Consider the following 26,138-nt stretch of genomic DNA (forward strand, 5'->3'; position numbering starts at 1 on the left):
GAAGAAGCTTAATTTCTCTTTGTGCCGGGGGAGGTTTGTTAAAGTTTTTCTTGGTAGTCACCTACTGTTAACTATTTGCAAGCCAAAGGTGCAGTCGACAGTGCTATTAAATTGATATTCAGGGTGTAAACTGGCTGTTAGCTCAAAACTTTTAGACAACAGCCTCCCATAAGTTGTGGCCAGTATCCCGGAACAAAGTCTGTTAGGAAGATGCGTTAGGATATTAAATATCCTTGCAAAGCAGACTGAATCTTGGTGTTTAAGCTCTCAATTAAAAGATGACACAAGTTTTTGAGTAAACTGTCTATTTTAAGCTTACCTTGGAAGGATGAAGTTAATTCTTCCTCAGGTAAAACTGATGATTCCTGATTGTCCGTGTGTTGAATATTAAACTCATAGCTCATAAAACCATCCATAGCAGTGAAGAATATGTAAAAATAAACGTGCATTTTTAGATTATCCCAGGTGTTCCCAACTTCCTTTCCTCATACAGACATGAATCAGTGATTTATGGCTGGAATAACTTCTTCCATTCCCAAGAAGAAAATAAAGCTTTTCGGTCACCAGTCAGAATTAATGTTAATTTTTTATTTCTTTACAGGATTTGGAGTTTCATGGAGTAATGAGATTTTATTTTCAAGACAAAGCAGCTGGAAACTTTGCAACAAAATGTATTCGTGTTTCTAGTACTGCCACAACGCAAGATGTAATAGAAACCCTTGCAGAGAAATTCCGACCAGACATGCGGATGTTGTCATCTCCTAAATACTCACTTTATGAGGTGCACGTCAGTGGAGGTTAGTACAGTGTCTGGATGGTCTTATTCCTGTTTTTTTTTTCTTGATACAGAAAGATGATAAATGTTTCCTACTAATTACCATGACAAATGTACTTTGATTTCTTTTGGCAAAGAGTTCTCAATTGGTGGTAGTATTTCAAAATAGAATGGGGTGTATCATAGACGCAATTTGTACAAACTGTGATGGTGTTGTGACCTTTTTTGAAAACATTACACTTGATATCAAGTAGGTGAATATTCCTACACTGTCATCATTCATTTCTAAATAAAAGGCAGTCCATTGAAAAACTACTAAGCTAATTTAGATGGAGTGCACAGCATAGTTACAATTAAAGCAACACTATCTAATGAAAGGACAATATCAAGTTTAAAAACATTTTTTCAGGATTTGATCTGAGGAAGTGGGTCTGGCCCACGAAAGCTCATCATCTAATAAACCATCTTGTTAGTCTTTAAAGTGCTACATAGTCCTGTAGTTTTTCAGGGTTACTTTTGCCTGTTACAAGTAGTGTCAAAATCTACTGCCTGAAAGATACAGGTGAGAATGTTAGGGTAGGGCTAAACTGTGTGGATCTATGGGAAAAAGATAAGCAAAATGCGTGTCTAGACTGGGACAAATTTCAGAAAAAAACCCTTTTTCGAAAGCCACCGCCTTGCTTGTTGAACGAGGAATACAGGGGCTTCCAAAAGAGCGTGTTTGCTCATCCGCAAAAAAGAAGCGGAAGTGCGCAAACATTCCCTGGATGCAGCAGAGGTTTTATTGGGGCTACCTCCAGTATCCTGAACCTCCCCCCCCCCGTCTAGCCGTACCCTAATTTAGTGCATTTGATAGTATTCAGTGTATCTTGAGTTTTCCTCTTCTGATAGTATACAGAGTTTCTCCTATTGTCTCTTTGAATAGAGAAATAGCAATAGAGGAAAGAGAACTTTCTAGAATAGGAAATGTTGACTGTAGAACTAGATGGATTGATTTAAATCACCAGGTGGAAAGCCTCTTTTAAAATCATTATTTGCTAACTACTGTCACGACAGTTATACCACAAGGAATGATATTGCATAGGAAATTCTGGAGGGAAAAGAGAGACCAATTCTGAGCCATTGACAGTGAGGGACAGCTTATTGCTAGAACAGCAAACCAGGCATCTCTTGACATAGCAGATGCAGCAGCACACATGATGGCAATAGCTATCAAGATGAGCAGAGCATCTTGGTTACATTCATTGATTATCCCAAGGGAACTTGAGAATGAAGTAGAGGATCTGCCTTTTGACAGGAACACTTTCTTTTCTGCTAAGGTTATGGAGGTTTTCCACAGGGGCAGATGAGAGTTTTGTGGGGCCTATTGGAGCACGGGGCCCGGGGCAGCACAATTTCGCGCATGGGCCACAGCCATAGCCAACAGGTAGTAGCGTGTGCGTGGGGCCTATTTGAAGTGCGGGGCCTGGCCCTATCTTCACTGCTGGTCCTCCATTTCACAAAGGACTCTCTAGCGACACTGTGGACACCTTGATACCAGCCTTACAACTGTAGCAGAAAATGTCTTGCAGCACCAGTAGACACCATACGATAACCAAAGACAAAGGCACAGAAAGACAAGACCACAGAAATGTGACCATATCCTGTCTCAGGCTACAATATCCTAAGCACCATCAAACATAACACAATTTTGAAACAATCCAGGATCTGACTGACATCCCCCCCTAACCACCAATGCAAATAAGCAGAGTATCACAAACCTTTGGTCATTGTCTGTGAGCATTATGTCATAGGTGGGCTTCTATCACCATGGACCAATGAGTTTTTTAGAAATAATTTGTATGGGTTATACCATTCCCTTTATCTCCATATCATCTACCCACTACTCTTTAGGGAATCCTTCTTATGAGCACCTTTTTGAGACAAGTAATACATCACCGTCTACAGTTACGGTCTGTGGAACGAGTTCCCAACACAGCACAGAGGGAAGAGAATTTATTCCTATTTCCAGACTCAAAAGAAAAATGGAAGTTGGAGATCCATTCCAGATCTGAGAGAACTCAACTAATTTGTCCATCCCACAGATTCAGAATGGTCACACTGATCTTGATCATCCCTCTGCTGGAACAAGGGGACTGGTTCTCAGTCCTCTACCTTACAGTATGGCTGTTTTCATATTACCATTTCTGTGTCTCAGGTAATTTCTACAATTCACAGTGGGACAAGATCACGTCCAATACAGAGAATTGCCATTTGGATGATCGATGGCTCCATGAGTTTTTATCAAAACCCTAGTGGCAGTAACAACACGTTTTTGCAGACAAAGTATATTGATCTTCTTGTATCTCGATGACTGCCTGCTAAAAGGCCGTAACTGGACAGAAAGATTACACGTCACTTGAGGAAACCATAGCGCTCTTCCATTCCTCAGGACGACAAGTCAAAGAGCAAAACATTTACCCTAACTCCAAGTACAATTGGACTACATAGGAGCACACCTGAACTCAGTGGAGGCCAAAACATCATTACTGATGCCTTGATTCAGAGTAATGACCTCCCTCATATCGGTGATCTCAGATAGCACATGGGTGTCTGCATACACCTGCCTATGACTTTTGAGGCATATGGCAGCTACCACTTGTTATAAAATATGTGATATTAGGGATGTCAGTGTGTAGTTGACTACACGATTAACTGATAAGCCTGGGCACTTCCCCCTCTGCTGCCTCTGAATCAGAGGCAGCAAGGGCGGGGCAGGAGCTGATGCCTGTGAGGAACTGGCTTAGAACCTAAGACCAGTCATACTGCTCAGACCCAAGGTTCATTTCGCCCAGTATCCTGTCTTCCAACAATGCCCAATGCCAGATGCCCCAGAGGGAGTGAAAAGAACAGGTAATCTAGCTGGCTATCCACAAGCATTGAAGTTGACTGGTTTAGGTGTGAGAGCTCCATCTGTGTGTGTTGTTGTTTTGTACACAAATTGTACTCAGAATAGATCAAGTTTTAATAAATAGCTCAACAGTCAACCACAGAATTCTAATGTACATCGTGTGGAGAGTTAGATTGAATCCTGCTGCTCTCTTAAGCAATATTTTCTTTTGATTCTGGAGCTGTACTGAAGTCTTCAGCTAAAAAATTCATCAAGTACGCACAGCACCCATATGTTATAAATTTCAGGTTTCCTTTATTATCTTCTCTAGATTTTTTTCCTCCTGTCACATTTGTAGCATTGTCTGACAGTTAACGCATTTAACACTTCAATTTTTGTTCGCAATTTGTGATAGCTTTTACTGCTATTTTTTAAGCAGTCTTTTGAATGGGCATTTTCTGACATTAGCTCTTTTTGTAAGAGAAACAACTGCATCTTGTCACACAAGCATGTATTGAACCTTTTTGTATATTGCTTTATCCATCAAGACTCTATCAACAAATTTATCAATGTTTTTTGCCCACTGTTCAATTTCCTTCTCATACGTTGAATCCGGTAACCTTCCAGCAATGTCTGCTTTTCCAGTTGGAGTGTAGTCTGGTCATAATGATTGAACCACGTGAATGCAGTGTTTGTTTTGAACAAGATGGAAAGGAAGAACTTGTTGCATAAATAAACCAAGTGATATTGGTGGAATTTGCAGGACTTGATTGAGCTCATCCATAATTTTTGCTGGATGATTAAAAAAACCAAAAAACCACTTTATTCAAGTAAGGTAATTTAATTGCAGTACTGCTATGTCTCCAAGTTGTAGACATTGCAGATGATTTATGTTCTTCATAATCCCTTATGTCCAAGATGGACCCTGAAACAAAAAGATCAAGTCGCACTCAGTTACTCACTGTTACTCAGTGCACTGCTTTTTTTTTTTTTAAAAAGGAATTTGTGTAATTATTAATTATTCTAAACCCAGTTTTATAGGGAAAATAATATATCATAAAAATTATATAAATCTATGTAAACCTTTATTTCTGTCAACATATCAAACATCTTGGAAAAAAATCTTTTTCTAAATGTTAAAATTAATAAATCCCTGATTAGACTTTGCTTTTAAAACAGAAAATCGTTACCTAGAATGTTTGATTTACTGAGCAATAAAAATCCATTTCAGGAGTCAGCAGTAACAGTAAAAATGTAAATGTTGTAGTCCCACAAAAAACTAACATACCAATTTATATTTGAACACAAACATTTTAAAGTTTTATAAACCAGTTACCCACCCAAAACACAAATTTATGATATGTTAGACACAAAAGGTAGCTGAGGTAATATCTCTTTTAAATCATCTTCTACTAGTGAGAGAGCAAGTTATCTACCTACACTTCGAATTGATCGAACAAAAGATATTACTTCACCCATCTTGTTTTTCTAATATCCTGGGACCAACAAAACTACGTAAGACAATCTGTAATAATGGTACAAAAATACATTTACTAATCCATTGATCCAAATTATCTAGACATGTCCTCATAATATCTTCAAAATAATTCTTCTGAGGAGCATTTTTCTTAATTTTTCTTTCCAACAACCAGGACTTGTACCTCTTTGTTGCATTGTTTACACTTGGCACATGTTCTTTTCTTACCATGATGCATAGGATTTTCTTTAAAAGATCCCAAACAGTGCCTTTATTACAACCTACAGCTATAGGTTTTTCCTTCCAAGACCCATGTGTTAAAACGAACACTAGAAGCTGCATTATCCTACCTTGACACCAATGTTTCTCCTGTCTGGTAGCTCATTCTGCTTTTTCCCCCCCCTTGTTATATAACCCTCTCTGGCCCTATCCTTCCCCTAGTAAAATAAGAGCAGGATTCTTGGACTGTTATCATTGCACTGCTGTATTTTATAAATAAACTAAAGAAGAAGGCAGCTGGAAAATTAGTAGGTTTGTTTGTCTGTGTTGGTGTACATATGAAGGGAGACAAACCAAATCTGTTCACTTGAAGTATCCAAAATCATCACTGGGCAGCTCGTTGTTTTTCTTAAAGTTGGAAAGTGAGTTTCCAAAATGTGTAAAGTCATAACTAATACCAATAATTTGAGCCAATCAGAGCACAGGTAGGGAGAAAGTATAAAATGGGCGTATGAGACCACACAGGTGTGCTCAGTGTATGATCCTTTTGAGCGTCTCTTGGGCTACATGTAGACTGCAAGCCTCTTTTGAAAGAGTCTTTTTTTCAAAAGATACTTTTGAAAAAGCCTCTTTCAAAAAAGAGCGTCTAGACTATAACCAGTACTTTCGAAAAAGCAAACTGCTTTTTCAAAAGAGAGCACCCAGGCAGTCTAGATGCTCTCTTTCAAAAACGCACAGTTTGCATTACATAGCGCCTTTTTTCGAAAGAGCACTTTTGGGGAAAAAAAGGCGTTCTTCCTCGTAAAACGAGGTTTTCCAAGATAAAAAAACCTGCCGTGTTCTTTGGATTTACTTTCGAAAGAACATGTCAGCAGTCCAGATGCAGAAATCCCTGTAGTCTAGACATATTCTTGGAGTCAGAGGCCAAGTCTCAAAGCCTGTGCTAACTTTGCAGTCTCTTGCACAACCTCTGGATCCCCCATGTGGTCAAGCCCTTAATACAGTACAGGATGTATTGTGCCTTATTTATAAAATGTCATCTCAAAAATTACGTTTCTTCTTCTTTCCCTTCCCCCACAATTTTATTTTTCTATAGAAAAGCAACTTTAATTCAGTCTTCGATAGAGGTCTCATGAATTCTGCTCTATTTATTTATTTATTTATTTATTTATTGATAGTATGAAATAACATTAGGCCTTAACATATTTTGTATGAAATTCAGATTTCATTTCATTCATAACTATAAATATTGCTGTGCACGCCGACCGTAGTTATGCATGGGAAGTTTGTCCTTTCCAGATTTCACTATCACTGCCATACAAGGTCCACAGATCTAATTATAGTGGATCTCATGTTAGTCACTGGAAAAGGCATAGCTCCATGTATTGGGAAGCCCTGTAGTTTGCATTCTTTCTCTGTGGCAGTAGGAAAGCATCAGCAGACCGGCTGCACAGCAAACCATTCTTTTGAGAGAGACTCATTTTGTTCAATTTGTCAGCTCTAAGCCAGGGTAATCTACTATAATTGTTCAGTGTTAAGGTGCAGAATAATCTTTAGTTATCAATTTTCTCTTTCATATTTTGAAGAAGAAAGAAGATTAGATATAGATGAGAAGCCTCTTGTTGTACAATTAAATTGGAACAAAGATGACCGAGAAGGGAGGTTTGTTCTCAAGAATGAAAATGATGCTCTTCCTCCAAAGGTAAGATAATATACAAGATTGTGGTGATGTTTTTAGTTTTTAGGAAAGCACTTGTGCTGTTTTAAGACTTTTTCAACTTAAATATTTAGATGTATTAAAAACTGTACCTATTCATATGCTCTAGGAAGCCCATGACATAAGTTTAAAATAGTTTGTGCTTCAGTACCAGTTAAATTAGCCCACTAACAGTACAGAGAGAATGAATTCTAAAGCTCTGAAGATTTCTTAAAGCATTCCTTGCCAGCAGCCCCTTCTGATTTACATTATTGGCATCTCAGTTTGAGCATTTTGCTGATCCCAGCTATGGAAGTATGGCACTGTAAGAGAGTTTGTTACTCTCTCAAACTTGATGAGGACTTTGAAGGCCAAAGCAACCACTTAAGCTTTTCCTGCAAATCCACTGGCAGACAGTGTAGATTGTGAAGAACTGGTTTAAAATCTCTGCACCCATAGGCTGTCTCTACACTGGGCCACTTATCCCGGAAAATCAGCTGCTTTTCCGGAATAAGCTGTGAGCTGTCTACACTGGCCCTTGAATTTCCGGAAAAGCAACGATGCTCTACTGTACAAAATCAGCTGCTATTCCGGAAAAACTATTCTGCTCCCACTCAGGCATAAGTCCTTATTCCGGAACACTGTTCCGGAAAAGGGCCAGTGTAGACAGCCCAGTAGTCTTTTCCGGAAAAAAGCCCCGATTGTGAAAATGGCGATCGGGGCTCTTTTCCGGAAAAGCGCGTCTACATTGGCCATAGACGCTTTTCTGGAAAAAGGGCTTTTTCGGAAAAGCAGCTTGCCAATGTAGACGCTCCTTTTCCGGAAAAACTGAAAACGGAATAGTATTCCGTTTTAAGCAGTTCAGGAAATTCATGCCAGTGTAGACACAGCCATAGAGTTGCCATTATGAGCAGCAGGTATAATAGGCAGAAGGAGGCTAATCATGCCCAAACAGGATGCAGTGCACCTTCCATTCAAGGCACACCATTGGCCTGCAGCCTTTGGTGTGCTACTGTCAAAAGGGCACCTGTAGGAGGGCCCCCCCATTCTCCGCACAGTGGCAATGTGTTCCCTGTAAGTTGCACATATGCACAGCTGCGATTCACATGCAGCTCATTAGCAGAGCACACACCACTGACAGCATGTATTCAGGTTCCCCTTTCCCACCTGGCTTTGTCCTGCAGCTGCTCATGGGAGGGACCCTCCTGCTAGCTGTGCAGAGCAGGGCAAAGGGAAGTGCTGATGTCAGCGTGTCCTCTTGCCCCCGTAATTCAGCTCCACAGAGCAGGAAAGAAGGGGAAGACCCACAGCCTAGATCCGAAGAGCTCCAAGCTGTTTGAACTGATGCAGTTTGAACCTTGAATGACTGCCTGCTTTTATTAGAGAGAATGCACTGTTTGAGATTTCCTCAGCTTGCATGTGTGCACTCTTTTGCCTGTGCACACACTCATAGTCATGCTCTCTATACCCCATCTCCTCAGATCAGGGGTGGGGAGACAGAGCCTGGCTCAGGACAAATCTTGCTGAGGTCTCTACACTGAAGGGTGATTCCCTTTCTTCAAGAGGCAGTGCACAATTTAACCTGAGATTTCTCCAGCAGCCAGTTCAGTCTGACTCTCTTTCATACAAAAACATACTCTGTCATGCACATGCATGCTTGCTATCTCCCCCTGCCAATGTATCCCATTTCTGCAGAGCTGGGGAGGGCAGACAGTAGGACATAAGAACAGAACAGGAGAGCTTTCAGTGTCTGGGAGACCATGCATGGGGTTTCTCAGAAACGTACCCAGGAGAAAGCACATGTGCCACACCCCCTGTTTGCCTCATGTACCTCTTGCACATTGGGCCCTGGAGCTCCCCCCTCCATCCCAATGCTTTCAGAGGTGACTTGAATCCACAGATTTGCGGTCTGTCCCAGCTCCTCCCCCTCCCAGAGTTGGAACAGTGCAAAACAGCTGTTCAGGCTCTGGGAAGGAGGAATGGGGATGGAGTGAGATCGGTGGATTCATGGCACTCCAAAAGTGCTGGCAGGAGGAAGGAGTATGAGGAACTGCAGGGCTCCGATGCACGAGAGGCGTGTGGGGGAGGGGAACAGATGGGGAGTGTGCAGGCCATAGGTGAAACGCCAGTGCGCCATGGGCTGCTGCATCCCACTGAAATGGAGGACCACTCATGTGGCTCCAGTTCTGTTCCCTTCCCCCCTCCAACTCGTGCTGCTTTCCCGCTGTTTTCCTCTGTATCCCCTCTCCTTGCTGATTTCTCTTTGTCCCATTGGAGACAAAGAGATGTGGGCAGCAGGCAGAGAGCCCTTAGGGTAGGGTCAGAGGTGCAGGGGAAACCTTTTGGAGGACGGGGTTGGGCTTGGGCTTGGGGCAGACTGGGGGTGGAGTGTGGATGGGAGCTTAGTGGACAAGGCCAAGTGATGATGGTTCTTGGAGTAATTTCCTGCAGTCCCATAAAGTTGTTTTTACAGCCACCAGTCCTGACTCTTGGTGTTCTGTGCTATTTAGCTCTAATTTACTCCTAAATGCCTTCAGAGCCCAGTAAGCAGTGGAAGTGTTGGTAATGCTGCTAGATAAGATGGACTTCCCTTGGTTCAGCAAATTCTCTGGTTCGGCACCGGTCAGGTCCTGAGGGTGCCAGATTAGAGAGGTTCAGCCTGTACAGAGAATTTTCTTAAGTATCTGCCTGGTGGATCTTACCCATGTTTTCAGGGTCTAACTGATCCCCATGTTTGGAGGTCAGGAAGAAATTTCCCCTGTGTCAAATTGGCAGAGACCCTGCAGGTTTTTCCACTTTCTCCTGCTTCATGGGCTATGGGTAACTTGCAGGTTTAAACTACAGGTTGGACCTCCCTGTTGCAGAACCTTTGGGACCTGACCAGTCTTGGATAAGGGATTTTGCTGGACCAGTGGAGGACATCTCTGGACCCTTGCTACTGGTCGGCCTGGCCTGGCCTGCTGGGCTTCCAGCTGGCTCCCTACCACCTGTTGGCCCCACTGATGTGCCGACCTTTAGCAGCTCTGAGACCCACCGGGCAGCTGTGAGCTGCTAGCCCCACAGGGGTCCATGCTGCTGGCCTGCCGGACCCTGGAAGTTGCTGGACCAGAGAATCTCCATTAAGAATCTTTCAACCTGTAGTGTAAATTGAGTTTTCTGTTAATTGAATTATTTGAACCATGATTTGAGGAGTTTAGTAACTCAACTAGAAGTTAGGGGTCTAATACAGCAGTGAGTGGGTGAGGTTCTTTGGCCTGCAATGTGCAGATGGTCAGACTAGATGATCATGGCGGTTCCTTCTGGCCTTAAAGTCAGAGTCTGAAGTCCAAAATACTCTTCCTCCTCTTCCTTCCTCTCTTGGAATCCAACCTTTTTAATGAAAAGACACGCTCGTTTCTTTGCTCTTACTTGGGTTCAAGAGTCACCTTGTCATCTCTGGGGACTTACACTCCAGCCCCTAGAAATAAACACTAGACACAGCTCTCCAGCCCCTAGAAAGAAACACCAGAGACAGCTCTTTCAACTATGATCACAGGCCCAAACCCCCGCTCCACTGCAGCCACTGCCTTTCCTATCCAATTCTGTCACATCCTCTGAGTCTGACTCATCCCTGTTCTGCTCCAACCCTGCCACCACTTCCTGCACACTGTGAAAAAGCTGGGATGGCAGAGCTAGGCGCTAGAAGGGAGGAGGGGGAAGGAGTTGAGTGGTGAGGCCGTCAGAAGGTGGGAGGGCCTAGAGAAAGTGTGTGTGTTTGTATCTATCTAATCTATCTATCAATCCCAATTTACATACCTCAGCTATGAGTGTCTACATGAACCATAGGTCCTGTTTCTTCACTCCCTCCACTGGTATGCCCGCCACATCCTCTCAGCCTGAGACCAGAGGACTTTTTTGACATGAACATTGAGGTCCATTTATCATTACTGATATACCTACATCTCCTTCTGTCATCTTTGAGGACCATCTTAATTCCTTCTCCCACAGTTGGAATAAGGTTACGCAGGCATTTGGGTTCTGGAGACTGTCCATCAGGGATACTCCATTGAGTTTCCCTCCTTCCCTCCATGCAAACTATCTTCCCAAACCCCTTTAGGGATTCCTCTCACCAGTTGATTCTTCAACAGGAATCAGAATCTATTTAATTCCAGGCAGTGATAGAGAGCATCCTCTTTTCAGTACTGGGGAAGAGGGTTCTACTCTCTATATTTCATAATTCTGAAACAGGACAGAGCACAGAAAACCTATCCTGGACCTTTCAGCAGCTCAACTTTTTTTTTTTTTTATCTGAAAGCTGAAATCCAGGATGATACTGGCATTTGTAATCCCTTCGCTTCAGGAGGGATTATAGTATGCAGCTCTCAACCTGAAGGATGCATACTTGCACATGAGAATTCATCAACACACAAAGTTTCTGTGTTTCATGGTTGGTGAGCAATGCTACCAACTCTGCATTCTTTTCTTTGAACTCTCAATATAGTGCCCATGGTGTTAACGAACATTTTTGCAGTGCAATTGGCCTGGATAATACATTAGAGAGATATGGTGTTTCCATACCTAGACAACTTTCTCCTGGTAGGCCAGTTCCTCTAAGAAGTTATACAGTATAAGCACTAGTTACTTCAGTGTGTCCTTGCCACCTTTTGTCTTCGTTTATGCAAACACACAACTTTTTGTCACCCATAATGACAATCCATTTTATACTCAATCTCTGAGAGATTTCATTCCTGCAGATTTTACGCAACAAGCAACCTGATCTTTTTGATCACCCACAAACCTTGATCTGTGGCAGGGGTAGGGAACCTTTTTTGGATAAAGGTCCACTGACTCTCAGAAAAGTCAGTTGGGGGCCACACAAGTGAGAAGCGCCCCCCCCAAAAGAAAACCCCTCACTGAAATGGCCCTCAACCAGAGAAGGAAAAAGACATTCCTCATATCTCCCCTCTCCCCCCCCCCCCCCCCCCCCCCCCCACACACACACACACACACACACCAGAGCCTAGGGGGGCCCAGCCTTGTAGATTTTGTGTGCTCCAGCCACATGATGGGGCAGTCGGGGCACTGGAGCACTGTTGCAAGTTCCCCAATGCTGGGTGGGGCCCTGAGCCTAGGGACCGGATCCAGGCAAGCCAGAGGATGCATCCAGTCCCCAGGCCTGAAGTTCCCCACTCTGGTCTATAGTTCATCTTGCTGTTAGGCCACATGAACCAGCCAGATGCCTTTCACAGGATTTCACTTGTGGTGTCTACAAGCTTGGTTCCATTCAACTTATCAACTGGGCAGGGTTGTCATATATTTCGATCAATCTCTTCCCATGTTGAGAGGTGTGTGAGCCAGTATTCATACTGATGCTCTGGCCTACCACAAGGGAAATCAGTACCTCCCTGTATAGATGTTTGGCTTCACCAGATCCCCTTTCTAGAAATATCAGAAGCAGAAGAGGTTTTTGAAGAGGCTGCCAAGCAATTAAGTTAGCCAGCCACACTCAATAGCTTGCAAGGATCTCATTGTCAGAGGCAGTTTGGGAGAGGCAGTCTTGATTGCTTCTGGACACCCCAGCAGCTTAATGATATGTTTTCCCTAAAAATACACTTGGGTAGTCTTGTCAGGAAAAGAAGCTGCAAGAAATATAATCAGTATAACAAAAATTGAGTCTATGCCAAAAAGACAGGAAGGTATATTATAAGAGGGAGAGGAAATATCAAAGTACAGTACAACTCCAGTTGTCCGGCATCCAGTGTTCCGGCACTCCTGATAGTCCAGCACCACCTGGAACCCGGAAGTGCTCCAGGCAGCCAGACAATTGGAGCTGCTGTGCCCCAGGCTTCCCGGAGTCAGCCGCTGGTCAGTTTCAGCAGCGGCTGACTTGGGGACGCCTGGTGCAGAGCAATGGGGGTGCTGTCAGGTTGATCCCATAGCACCACCCCTCGTCGCTGCGGGACCAACCTGGCAGCAGCCCAGCTGTTCTGCCCCGGGCTTCCCTGAGTCAGCCGCTGGTCAGTTTCAGCAGCGGCTGACTTGGGGACTCCCGGGGCAGAGCAGCTGGGATACTGCCGGGCTGGTCCTGCAGCGCTCCCCTCCCCCCACTCCTCCCATCCCACCCCAGACCGCTCATAGCCCCCCCTTCTGATAGTCCGGTATATTTGATAATCTGGCACACCCTGGGTCGTAAAGGTGCTGGATTATCGGAAGTTTACTGTATGCCTCTAACTTCATATTTCCGTTAAAGTATAAAAGAAGAAAGTAAATTTTAAGATGCCAGTAAGTACTGCAGGTTAGTTGCGGAGGTGGTACTGAGGTGTTGAACCTGCTACAAGATTTGACATTTCATAATTCTTTGAAGAATATGTTTTTAGGCATAGAAATCAAATATTTAATTGCAAATGCATCCATCCCCTGCACTTCTTGCAATGGAGAGTTTGTCGCTTTTCCTGTATCTTTTTCCAGTATGGTGTTGTGTGTTGGTTTCTGCTTTCCAGACTTAACACTACTAAATCTAATTTATGATGGTAGCTAGATATCATTAGAAACTTTGCAATAGACCAAGTAACAACAGTAGTTTAACTTGATTTGTTTCAGAAGGCTCAGAGCAATGGGCCTGAAAAACAAGAAAAAGAGGGTGTGATCCAGAACTTCAAACGGACTCTATCTAAGAAAGAAAAAAAAGAAAAGAAGAGGCGAGAGAAAGAGGCATTGCGACAAGCATCAGATAGAGATGATAGACCTTTTCATGGAGATGATATGTAAGTTTAATTTTGATTAGTTAATTGATATCAATGAATTGTATTATGATCGCTCACAAACATTAAATAATTAACCATTTAACATTTGGGGTGGAGAGAGAATAATTCAAAATAAATAGCATTTGGCTGCCACCGTAGGACCAGATTTTATTGCAGCAACGCCTAAAGTGTTGTCAACCTATAATTTTCACAATTAAATTGTTTGTTGAGACATCTTTCACTCCTGTCTCTCTTCCTAGATGAAAATCTACAGCTATTGCTCATTGATGAAAATATTTTTCAGAAATTTTTTGATTCTTTTGTAAATGATTACTTTAAAAGATGATTTTCTCCTGTTGCCCTCCTGGACCTTGACTCTTGAAGTCTTGTCCAAGTTGACCCAGTTGAGAACCTTTTCCCCTCCATACATGCATCTGTTAGGAAACAGAGTAGCTTGTGTTGGGCTTCAGTGAATCATTTCCTTAGCTCCTTGGGCCTTCCCTGTTCTCTAGGCTGTTGATTGTCTCTACCTACAGTTCTGGCTTCTGCAGTTACCTAAATGCAACTCATCTCTAACTCCCCCATATATTTCTGTCTTGCTTAGTGGAACATTGCAGGGACCATTCACTATTAATCCTTGCATGGAACCAGGGAAGCAGGCAAACTCGCCAGGCCCCAGGACAAGGTGGGGCCAGGAAAACTAACTCTGAACTCCCAGAAGGGCCAGGGCCTCAGATGGCAGGGCCAGTGTATCGCCTTGAATTCACCACCTGAGGCTGTGGTGGCGATTTAAAGGGATAGGGCTCTGCTGCTGTCTCAGTAGTAGCAGCACTGGCTGGGAGTCCTAGGCACCATTGAATGGCTGGGCCCCAGGGCAGTTGCCCCTCTTGCCATACCCTCCTCCTGTCAGAAGGAGTGTATGGAACTTAACTTTTTGGGAAAACTGGAGAGCAAACAATAATGTAGGCAGGTCCTACTAGAGCTCACAGACAAAAGAAAATGTTGGCTGCAGGAAAATGGTTTCTGTAGAATAAATACTAAATTCCATGGTATCTTGTAAATGTGCCAAATTTTGTAGCCCTGTAATCCGTATCCATGTCTTATATTTTGAGTTTCGTGTTGTTTTCAAGGTTGTTTTTGCAACTGTAAAGGCTAGAATCATTCTTTATAAAAAATCTGATTTGGAGTACGTCAGGAATGAATTCTGCTGAATTACTGACTACATGGGTCTCTGACAGTTGGAGTATAGCTAAAAATGTAACATTGAAGTAGTATGTTTTTCTTATTCTGTTCTTTTAGTATTGTGCATTCAAGAGAAATGCATATTTAAAAGGCACTAGTTAAGACTTTGATCACAACCTCTGTCATTTGGATTTGCTTGTAACTTTAAAAAAACACTGAGATTGGATTGAAGTTTTCTTTGTGTAGTTAACTTCTGAGTTCTGGGAAGTTAGTGGGGAAAATCCTACTGTAAGGTGTTTGGATTATGGTCATACAATTCAAATGGCTAAACATGAAAAATTGAAATAGTCAAGTAGGTTTTCCCTTGTGGAGGTCTAGTTAATTTGCTAATTTAGTATTAAAAAGCCAAATACACAAATTAGCTGTATTATAACTCTTCGTATTTCACAAATGTGGCTAACATTGGGAGTTGTGATAAGCTACAATTCTTGGTTATGTCAAAGTGATAAACTTACAGGTAAGAGTTTTAGAAATGAATTGCAAAAGTTAGGTTTCTGAACTTTCATTCAGGCACCTAAATAAGATACCTGACTTTCAAAAATGCTGAGCATCCATCATTCCTATGGAAGCAGCATATGGGTAGTGATTACTTTGAAAATCAAGCCACTTGTTTAGGTGCCTAAAAATGGATTTAGGTGTCTAGTTTAGGCACCCTTTTTAAAAAACATTTGCCATGAGCTTTGCAGGATGAAAATTGTAAACCAAATAAATCAGGATTTTACAGGAAAATTAATATATATACAATCATGTATTTATAATCTTAATGTTATATTAGCATATGCTTTTAAACTTTTATTTCATAGCTTGAAAAAGTTAAAGTTCTCCTAAATGTTAATTCAGTCAAATTACACACATTTGTTCTGAAATCCTGGTGTTCTTTAAAATGTATGCAATAAGTTTCTCATGTTTCTGATCCATGACTATTCTGACTGATCCATGGCTGTTTCTGATGCTGCTGCCCATTTATCTCATCCAGAGGGATCTATGAGATTTCCTTTTCCATTTTTACCTGCTACAAATGCTAGCACATTGCTTGTATTTCTTTTTGAAGCCTGAGTTCACACCTACTTTGGAGGACGGCAGCACTTCTTTTGTTTCTTCAGAACTGCTTAACTTTCTCTGAGAACTTGCTCCTGTCTGTTTCACAGGTTTGTGTTCTGGAAGTTTCCCTCTCCATCCCCTAACAGTATCCATAGGGAAGCAGCTGTAGCAACCCCTGGAGTGGCACCTCCATGGCACCGTATATGGGGCACTGTGCCACTCCCCTCGCCCCTCAGTTCCTTTTTGCCATCAGTGGTGATCATCAAAACTGCTGTGCTCCAGACAGCTTAACTGTGAAAGCAGCTGTCTTTGTGCGTATAGTTTTCTCAATTGTGTGTTTCACCTATCATGGTCCAAGGACCTATTGTACACATTTCTGTTGATTCCTCTCATCAGCCAGGTCCTAGTTTGCATCAAGCAGGACAGGGTCTGAGTGATCATGATCACTCTGGCATGGCCCTGCCAATGGTGATTTTGGTACAGTCCATGCATGTGGAGTTTTACCCCTCCTTGGCCCCTTCCAAACAGCCTAGACCTCTTGTTGCAGGATGACAGTTGATTTCTTCATCTCAGTCTCGCATCCCCGCACTTGTCGGCATGGCTGCTCCTTGGTTGAACATGGAGGAGTGTACCTGATCAGAGGAGATTTGACGGGTCCTCCTTTTGTAGCAGGAAGGGATTTTTATAATTAACAGATCAGGAAACATGGATGAGGCTCTTCCTTTGGGATTTGAAGTGCAGTATCTTGCCTGAACATGCTCCAATGCAGGCCATCCTCCACTACTTGCTAGAGCTCAGAAACCAAGGGCTAGCATGTTCCTCCATCCGGGTACATCTTGCAGCCATCTCTGCTTTCCATGAGCCAATCCAAGGGCAGATGTTCTCTTCATGGCATGATGGTGAGGTTGTTGCGAGACCTGAGGAAGCTCTATGCACAGGTGCCTCTATGGGACCTCAGTCTAGTTCTATCCTTTCTATCCTTGCTCCCTGGGCTGCCCTTCGAACCCCTTGGTTATAGGGATGTAAAATCCCATTTAACTGGTTAATTGATTAAAGGGGGTGCAGCCCTCCCTCTCATTGTGTCGTCTCCCCCTCCCTCCCCCAGCCACAGGCAGGGACTGCTCCAGTCTGGCCCTGTCAGCAGTGGGCCCAGGCGTGTTCCAGACGGGTTGCTCCAGATGACCAGAGCAATCCCTGTCTGCAGTGGACCCCCTGCAGGGCTGGAGCACCCTTCTGCCTGCAGCTGGTGGGGAGATGATCCAGCCCTCATTGGTTAATGGTTAATCAGAACTGGTAAGCACCAACTGTTGAGAGTGATGTTTATTGATTAACCTTTCACATCCCTACTCAGTTCCTGCTCTCTGTCCCACCTGGCATGGTGATGGTGTCTCTGCGAAGCAGATCTCGGCGATAAGAGCCGTGACCTCTGAGCCCCTGTACTCTGTCTTCTACATGGACAAGTTCCAACTGAGGCCTCATCTGGCCTTCCTACTGAAAGTCATCTCTGCCTTCCACGTTAATTAGGATCTATTCCTGTCGGGAATGGGTCAGCAGAAGAGAAGTAGTTTCATGCACAGATGTCAGGAGGACCATGGTATTCTACCTGGAGTGGACCAAGTCTATCTGTAGATTGACATGGCTATTTGTCAATATGGCGGATAGAATGAAGGATTTGCTGGTGTCTACTCATTGACATTTTGAACTGGATCAGCTTGTGTACAAGCTCACAAAGACTTCTCCATCACCTGCCATCAGAGCTCACACATTTAGTTCTTAAGCCTTGGTGGCGCCCTTTTTGATGCATGTACTAATCCCAGGACATTTGTAGAGCTGCAGTGCGGTCCTCAGTTCACACATTCACATCTCACTATGCCATTACTCAGCAAGCCAGAGATGATGCTGGGTTTAGCAGAGCTGTGCTATAGTCAGCATGGCTTTGAATTACTACTTACTTCCGTGGATATTGCTGGAGTCACCTACAGTGGAATGGACACATAAGCAAGGACTCAAAGAAAGCAAAATTCTCTTTTCGTAATTGGTTTTCTGCAAGATGTGTTGCTCATGTTCATTCCACACCCTGCTCTCCTTCCCCAGCGTAGGAGTTTCTGGCAAGAAGGAACTGAGGGTCGGGGAGCGCACAGCGCCCCTTATACTACACTATGGAGGTACCACTCTCCTCTTTCACTGCTGAGAGAACTTTCTGGCACCGATGCACATGGTGAGCGCTCACATCTACTGTAGAATGGACGTGAGCAGCACATCTCCAAGAACACCAGTTACAAAAAGGTAACTGTCTTTCCTGCAATTTCTTTCTTTCATTTTTCGACCTGGATATTTTATTTGGCAAAAACACTTTCATCTAAATAGAAAATTTGGGGCCATTCATAACTTTTCTTCTCCCAGCTGTCCCCAGTCAGTAGAATTAATTCGCTCTGGGACTTAAGACCATCACATTTCTCCTTGCTTCTGCTTTGCAGCTATATTTGCAACAGAGATTTAACAAATACCTTCTGTATTCACATAAGCCTCATTGTGGATATTTCAAAGAAAACATTTGCCCAATGACCACCTTTGGTGAAGAAGCAAAATACTAGCATGTATAAGGAACGGAATAGAAAATTGTATGTATATGCACATCTTCACTCAAACGCCATGTTCAATTCTGATTATCCTATTAAAAAAAGAACAGAAAAAAGAGGTCCAGAGGTAAGTGGGGAAAATAGATGCTTGATGAAACTGCCGTATGAGGAGTGATTGAAAAAGATAGGAGTAAAAAAAAGTAACGTGAACTAGGTAAACAAAATAAAGAATGGTATAAACCAGTGTTTCTTAAACTTTTTAAGACTACGGAACACCAAAAAATTTTTTTGAGGGACACCAAGGATTTTTTTGTTGAGAAGAAAAATAAAGGGGGGGGGGGGGAGGGAAGGGCTGGGAAAAAGTTATTTAGCGCCAAAAAAAAAAAGCACGGGCAGGAGGGAAGGAGAGTTAGAGCAAAATAAAAGGTTGCCTGCCTTTTGAGGGCGGCTATTTTGAACTCTGTTCTTCGCGGCACAGCTGTGTTCCACGGAACAGTTTAAGAAATACTGATGAGTTAGGCATACCTATTTGACTCTTATATTATGAGACAGTCGTGTCATGGAAAGACAAATTTAAAGCTGCTAAAAGTGTAATTCGTTTCAATGATACTTTGTGGCAGCGAAGACCTTTTGAGGTTTTAAAAAAGGAATTGGATACAGGCAGTCCCCGGGTTACATACAAGATAGGGACTGTAGGTTTGTTCTTAAGTTGAATCTGTATGTAAGTCGGAACTGGCGTCCAGATTCAGCCGCTGCTGAAACTGACCGCCAGTTCTGACTTACATACAGATTCAACTTAACAACCCCAAGCTTCCCCAAGTCAGCTGCTGCTGAAACTGATCAGCGCTGATTCCAGGAAGCCTGGGGCAGAGCAACTCTGCCTCGGGCTTCCTGTAGTCAGCGCTGGTCAGTTTCAGCAGCAGCTGACTTGGGGACGCCTGGGGCAGAGCAGCTGGGGTGCTGCTGGGTTGCTCCAGTAGCACCGCTCCTCGGCGCTACTGGACCAACCCGGCAGCACCCCAGCTGCTCTGCCCAGGCGTCCTCATTCAGCCACTGCTGAAACTGACCAGCAGTGGCTGAATCAGGACCTGGGGCAGAGCAGCTGGGGTGCTGCCGGGTTGGTCCAGTAGTGCCCAGAGCGGCGTTGCAGGACCAATCGGCAGCGCCCCAGCTGCTCTGCTCCAGGGTCCAAACAAAAGCCTGGTCTGCTGGGGAGGGGCACACTAGCCGCACCCCCACCCCCAGCAGACCAGGGACACCGGGAGCAGAGCCGCAGCGGCAGCGGGGTGCCGCGCCTCTGAGGCTTTGCTCTGGCAAAGTCTCAGAGGTGCGGGACCCCCCCGCGGCTGTGGCTTCAGTCCCGGTGCCTGTGGTCTGCTGGGGACCGTCCCCAGCAGACCACAGGCACCCGGACTGGAGCGGCAGCAGCGGCGGTTCCCCGCGCTTCTGAGGCTTTGCTCTGGCAAAGCCTCAGAAGCGTGGGAACCCGCCAAGTGCCCCTGGTCTGCTGGAGACGGTCTCCAGCAGACCAGGGGCACCAGAGCAGCTTACGAACGGGGCTTTCTCGCCCCGGAGCTCGCAGGTAGCATAAGTCGGATCCGCGTAAGTCAGGGACTGCCTGTATATATATGGGTGATATTAACATCCATGTCAGAATAGGATAAAAGGGTATCAAAACTCTCATGCTTTAGTGTTTACACCAGCTACTTACTGTCTGATGTTAGTAAGAAACTTCATCTGTAGACAGGTTATTTCATGATTATTCATTGTGAGGTTTTTTGTGCGTGATTTTGAAGCATCTGGTACTGGCCACTGGCAGGGAAAAAAAGACTACCAGAGTAGATGGACTTTTAGTGTAAATTGGCATGATAACTTCCACATGTACTTTGTGGACTTCAGGAAAACTGTGATCTTGTAAAGCTCTGGAGAAAAAATTTACATTAAATCTCTCAAATCTTCAGGGACCTCTAGCTGAAAAACTGCCTACTATAGAAATCCAAAACTACTATGACTAGTGAATGTTTGGTGATTTTTTTTTTTATAGGGCTGTAACTTTTAAAAAACATTGTGGTTTTAAATGTCTTTTTTGTTAACTACAATGCACAAAATGATTAACTTCCTTTCTCTGGTGTTGAATTCAGAAACCACTTAAAATGGCTTCTGAATAATAGGGTTATATGTTATTTATGTTCTTAGTAATGTTCCCTGTATCCTAGTTTGGGGGCTTGTATTGTGTGTAGAAAAGTGTTGACTAGTGTGCTGTAGTTTGCACTGTAGAGATCTTTGACAAAAATCAAGGCTACTTTGCAGAAGACCAGAATCTTTATGCATTGTGATTAACTTGTCTGACCTGTTTAACACAGGCCATAGAACTTGTCTTCTACAAATTGTTTTGGGTATCTTTTTTTATAAAAACATTCAGTCTTGATTTTAAAATTGCCAACAGAGAATCCACCACAGCCACTGGTATATTATATTGTTCCACTGCCTAATTACTCAGGTTGCGTCTAGACTGGCAAGTTTTTCCTCAAAATCATCTGCTTTTGCGGAAAAACTTGCCAGCTGTCTACACTGGTCGCTTGAATTTCCGCAAAAGCACTGACGATCTCATGTAAGATTGTCAGTGCTTTTGCGAAAATACTATGCTGCTCCCGTTCGGGCAAAAGTCTTTTTCCAAAAAACTTTTGTGCAAAAGGGCCAATGTAGACAGCAGAGATTTGTTTTCCGCAAAAAAGTCCCAATCGCGAAAATGGCGATTGGGGCTTTTTTGCGGAAAAGCGCGTCTAGATTGGTCATGGACGCTTTTCCGTAAAATTGCTTTTGCGGAAAAGCATCCTGCCAATCTAGACGCGCTTTTCCAAAAATGCTTTTAACGGAAAACTTTTCCGTTAAAAGCATTTCTGGAAAATCATGCCAGTGTAGACGTAGCCCAAGTGTTTAAATTTACAGTTTATTTGTCATTTGAATGTGTCTAGTTCCAACCATTATGTTATGCCTTTTCTCTGCTAGATTGAAGAGCCAATTATTAAATATTTGTTCCCCATGTAGGTACTTTTAGTCAAGTCACCCCTTAACGTTCTTTGTTAGCCTATATACTCAAGGAGCCAAGTTTCTAATCCTTTAATAATTCTCATGGCTCTTCTCTGAATCATCTCAATATCATTTTGTTAAACATACTCTGTAGAGCAATCTTGACTCCACAATATTATATTCTTGTGTATTAATGATAGGATTTTAACTTAACTTAAATTTGCACTAAAAAGAAATTGTGTTATTACATTAATATAAATTGATTGACATGTCAGTGGGTTTAATTGTTCATTTGAATTTTTAGTAGAGTACAGATGTCTCATTTTGTCTAGAGTTCTCTCTGCATGTGTGTGTGTTTGGTGATTGTTATGCCTTCATATTCAAAATAACCTTGTTAGCCTTCTCTGATGTAATTTTGCTTGAACTTGGCTTTGTGATTCCACTCGAATGAAATAAAATGAATGTCAATTCACAAACAATATACCAACTCTAGTTGCTTCCAGATGGTCTATAGTAGTTTCAGGCCAGAATAAACTTAAATGTGTGAAAATCTGAGTAGCGTTTCATAATTGTAATGTTTTTTTAGAAGAAATACCTTGATTCTCTTGCCTTTGTAACACACATATTAATGAGACTCTTGGTTGCTATCTATTGTATGTGAGTGAATATTCTAACAGAGGTATGGTAAGTGAAAACATTATCCTTGTGTAGTATGTTTTCTGTCATGGTGTATATCTGTTTAATAGTTCATGTGGTAATTAGAGTATGTTTAGATGTTTCAATATATTGAACAATATATTTCCTTTCTTCTTCTTTAATTTTGACAGTGAGAATTCTCGACTTGCAGCAGAGGTGTACAAAGATATGCCAGAGACCAGCTTCACTCGCACAATATCCAATCCTGAAGTAGTCATGAAACGAAGGCGACAGCAGAAGCTAGAGAAAAGAATGCAGGAATTTCGCAGCTCTGATGGCCGTCCAGACTCAGGTAGTGATTCAGATTTGCTTCCTGTATGTTTTACTTTGATGTGCTATTTAAAGGATAGCATATGCTATTTCAAGGATAGGGGGGAGGGATAGCTCAGTGGTTCGAGCATTGGCTTGCTAAACCCAGGGTTGTGAGTTGAGTCCTTAAGGAGGCCATTTAGGGATTCGGGGCAAAAATTTGTCAGGGATGGTACTTGGTCCTGCTATGAAGGCAGGGGACTTGACTCAATGACCTTTCAAGGTCCCTTCCAGTTCTAGGAGATAGGCAATCTTCATTTGTGTGTGTGTGTGTGTCTATATATATATATATATATATATATATATATATATATGGACATGTAGCCCTTTTTTACATTGTCAGCAATTCTTGAAAGTTTATTAAATTTGTCCAATGAAATCTAACTTTCCTTTTTCAAATGTATTCATACAAAAGTCAGTTTCTTATACCTGGTTACTGATTGTTCACTTGGATCTCCTAGCCAGTAACATCTCCAAAAAACTGGTTAGAGTTTGCAAAAAACAGTTACCAAACTAAGTAAAAATACCCCTGTAAAATTTCTCAACTTCAGTGTACTAATGTGCGGCCGTGTTAAGTAATTCAGATGAATTAAGATAATTAATGCTCTTTTGCTGAGTGTGTGTGTCAGATTGTAAGATCTATTGCTAGAATGTGTGGTTTCCCATTCAAGTAATTTACATTTCAGAAAAGACTCTGGGGAACAGTTTTAGTTTCGGTAAAGCAACTTCATGCTTATCTTATCCCAAGATATTTTCATTAAAATGAGGGAGAAATGGATCTTTTGGGGAAATTTGGAAGAAAGCTGTAAACTGGGGTTTTATAAGCACAGTTGTTCTCAGATGAATGAAATTAAATATTTATAGTAACAAATTAGAATCCTTTTGTATAATGCACTAAAAGGTAGCTTTTGCTATATGGATATGCAAAATTGCTAGAATCTATGTAAGAGGGATTTGTAGGTTATATGGGCTGGCAAATAAGCCTGTTAAAATGTTTAGGACTTAAGTCTGTGGTTGCATAATCTTTTGCTTGGATAAAATGGTAACTAATTTATTTTGAAGGTGGGACCTTGAGGATTTATGCAGACAGTTTAAAACCAAATATACCATATAAGACCATCCTGCTGTCCACTACGGATACTGCAGACTTTGCAGTTATTGAAGCACTGGAGAAGTATGGTCTGGAAAAGGAGAATCCCAAGGATTACTGTATTGCTCGGGTAGGTAATGGTATTAACATCAAAACACTTCCGGTGCTTATATTTGATTGTTTTTTCCTTGAAGCAACTTTTTTTAAAGTTTTTTTTTTTTTTTATAAAAGTTTTTGATATATCAATTTTAGAACTTGTATCTTGTCACTTAGATATGTTACTAGTTCTTAATTTATTCATTTTTAGTTGTGTAAATAAATCTTTACAGCCAACTGAAAGCCCAACCTTTTATTGCTGCTTTGTTGCATGGCAATGTGTACTGAAAAAATGTTTCATACTTTGAATCATAGAATACTGGCTTTGTATTACCTCCATAGGCACTGCAGAGTCAATGCAGTTGCATATTATCTTGTACTCTTGACTAATGGATCTAAATTTTCCACACTTCTGACCCTACAATAGTACAGTAGACTTCTAGTAATCCGGCACCGTTGGGACTTGGGGGTGCCGGATTATCGGATATGCTGGAGTATTGGGAGGTACTCCGGCGGGGTGCTGAGATGGGTCTTCCGGGACCAAGACTGCGTAGGAGTGGGTGTTGGAGGGGAACAGCGCAGCAAGGGGCGAACCCTCCGCCATGTTGCGGGGAGGCGGTGGAAGCCCCGTGCAGCCTGCTTGCAAGTGGCAGCGGCGGAGAGGGGGCGAGAGGCAGGCAGGTGTTTAAGGCGGGTGGGGATGGGCAGGGAACGCTGCCTGCCTCTCTCCCCCTTTCTGCTGCTGCCTCTGGGTAGCTCCAGTTGTCCAGCTGGCTGGAGCACTTCTGGGTTCCAGTTGGTGCCGGACTATCAGGAGTGCCGGACCACTGGATGCCGGACTATTGGAGTTTTACTGTATATGGATGAAATTTACTGTGAGATGGAAATAACTTGAAAACCTAATTCTAACTAAATAACTACCCGGCAGCGCCCCAGCTACTCTGTCCCAGGCGTCCAGATTCATCCGCTGTTGAAACTGACCAGCGGCTGATTCCAGGAAGTCCGGGGCAGAGCTGCTCTGCCCCGGGCTTCCTGGAATCAGCTGCTGATGAGTTTCAGCAGTGGCTGACTTGGGGACGCCTGGGGCAGAGCAGCTGGGGTGCTGCCGGATTGGTCCAGTAGCACCGAGGAGCGGCGCTGCGGGACCAACCTGGCAGCGCCCCAGCTGCTCTACCCCAGGCATTGGCGAGAAAAGCCTGGTCCGCTGGGGGGGCAGGGGAGCGCGCTAGCTGCGCGCACTCCCACCCCCCCCCCCCAAAGCAAACCGGGGAGACGCGGGCGGCGGGACCGCCGAGATGCGCCACAGTCCCGCCGCCCGCGTCCTCTGTGGCTTTCCTTCCCGTCTCCCTGGTCTGCGGGCCTCCCCCTCCCCCCCAGCAGACTAGGGAGATGTGGAGCAGCTTTTCTCGCTGCGAAGGACACGGGCGGCAGGACCGCGGTGCGTCTGGGCTGTCCCGCCGCCCGCGTCCTCCACGGCGAGAAAAGCCCCATTCGTATGTAGGGATCCGACGTAAGTTGGATCCACGTAACTCGGGGACTGCCTGTACTGTTCACATGACATTTAGTGAATGACAGCTGTCTGTCAGCATCCAGTTTTCTGTTCTTCCTCCAGTGTTTTAAAAGATAGTTCTATATTGAGATTTACCTTGTGTATGTTATGCTCATAATTTAAAACAGTCTTTGAAAAGTATTTTGTCCATTTTTAAACCCCTCATCTGTGTCATTGACATGCTGTGATTCCACTTGGCTGTGGAATGCTGAGTATAAGTGACCACTTCTTGCCCCCGTGAAAATCCGCTAAAATTTGTCCAGGTTCTACAACTCTGGGGGAAAAAATCAGTTAACACATAATCAGCAGTGGTTTGTTAGAGGTTTGCAGTGTTTTTTTTGCAAAGATAATCAATCCTCCACTAGTCCATCAAGCCAATCTTAAAATTGCTTTGCATTACCATAGTAGCCCAATTTTCAAAGGGGAGAGGGGAAGGGACAGATCTAGTTCAGTACATTAATTGTGTGGGACAAAATAATTATATGGTGTGTATATGTAGGGGGAATTCAAGTGAAAAATAAGTGTGTGTGGGGGGAGGGGAAATAAGCATGTTCCCATAACAAGAACTAAGGGGTCACCAAATGGAAATTAATAGGTAGCAGGTTTAAAACACACAAAAGGAAGTTTTTATTCACTCAGCACACAGTCAGCCTGTGGAACTCCTTGCCAAAGGATGTCGTGAAGACAAGGACTTTAACAGGGTTCAAAAAATAACTAGATAAATTCATTGAGGTTAGGTCCATCAATA

At 43.2% G+C, this 26,138-nt stretch overlaps 1 protein-coding gene across 17 annotated transcripts in view; it reads left to right on the top strand.

Moving 5' to 3' along the window:
• The window catches only part of AFDN (afadin, adherens junction formation factor), a 210,140-nt gene that overhangs the window by 70,297 nt on the left and 113,705 nt on the right, over positions 1 to 26,138 (top strand). For 12 of the 17 annotated variants that reach the window (XR_012902768.1, XM_075924647.1, XM_075924658.1 and 9 more), the window contains exons 2-6: positions 602 to 797; positions 6,927 to 7,042; positions 13,616 to 13,779; positions 22,478 to 22,638; positions 23,718 to 23,875. Coding sequence is in view for 16 of the 17 variants with exons in the window: in XM_075924647.1 (XP_075780762.1) it covers positions 602 to 797; positions 6,927 to 7,042; positions 13,616 to 13,779; positions 22,478 to 22,638; positions 23,718 to 23,875 (795 nt within the window). In the remaining variant the exon portion in view is untranslated. The remainder of the gene's footprint in view (positions 1 to 601; positions 798 to 6,926; positions 7,043 to 13,615; positions 13,780 to 22,477; positions 22,639 to 23,717; positions 23,876 to 26,138) is intronic. The other 5 variants (XM_075924660.1, XM_075924659.1, XM_075924646.1 and 2 more) reach the window with 1 other exon arrangement.

The sequence above is a fragment of the Pelodiscus sinensis genome, chromosome 3 (genome assembly GCF_049634645.1).
Source record: "Pelodiscus sinensis isolate JC-2024 chromosome 3, ASM4963464v1, whole genome shotgun sequence".
NCBI lineage: Eukaryota > Metazoa > Chordata > Testudines > Trionychidae > Pelodiscus > Pelodiscus sinensis.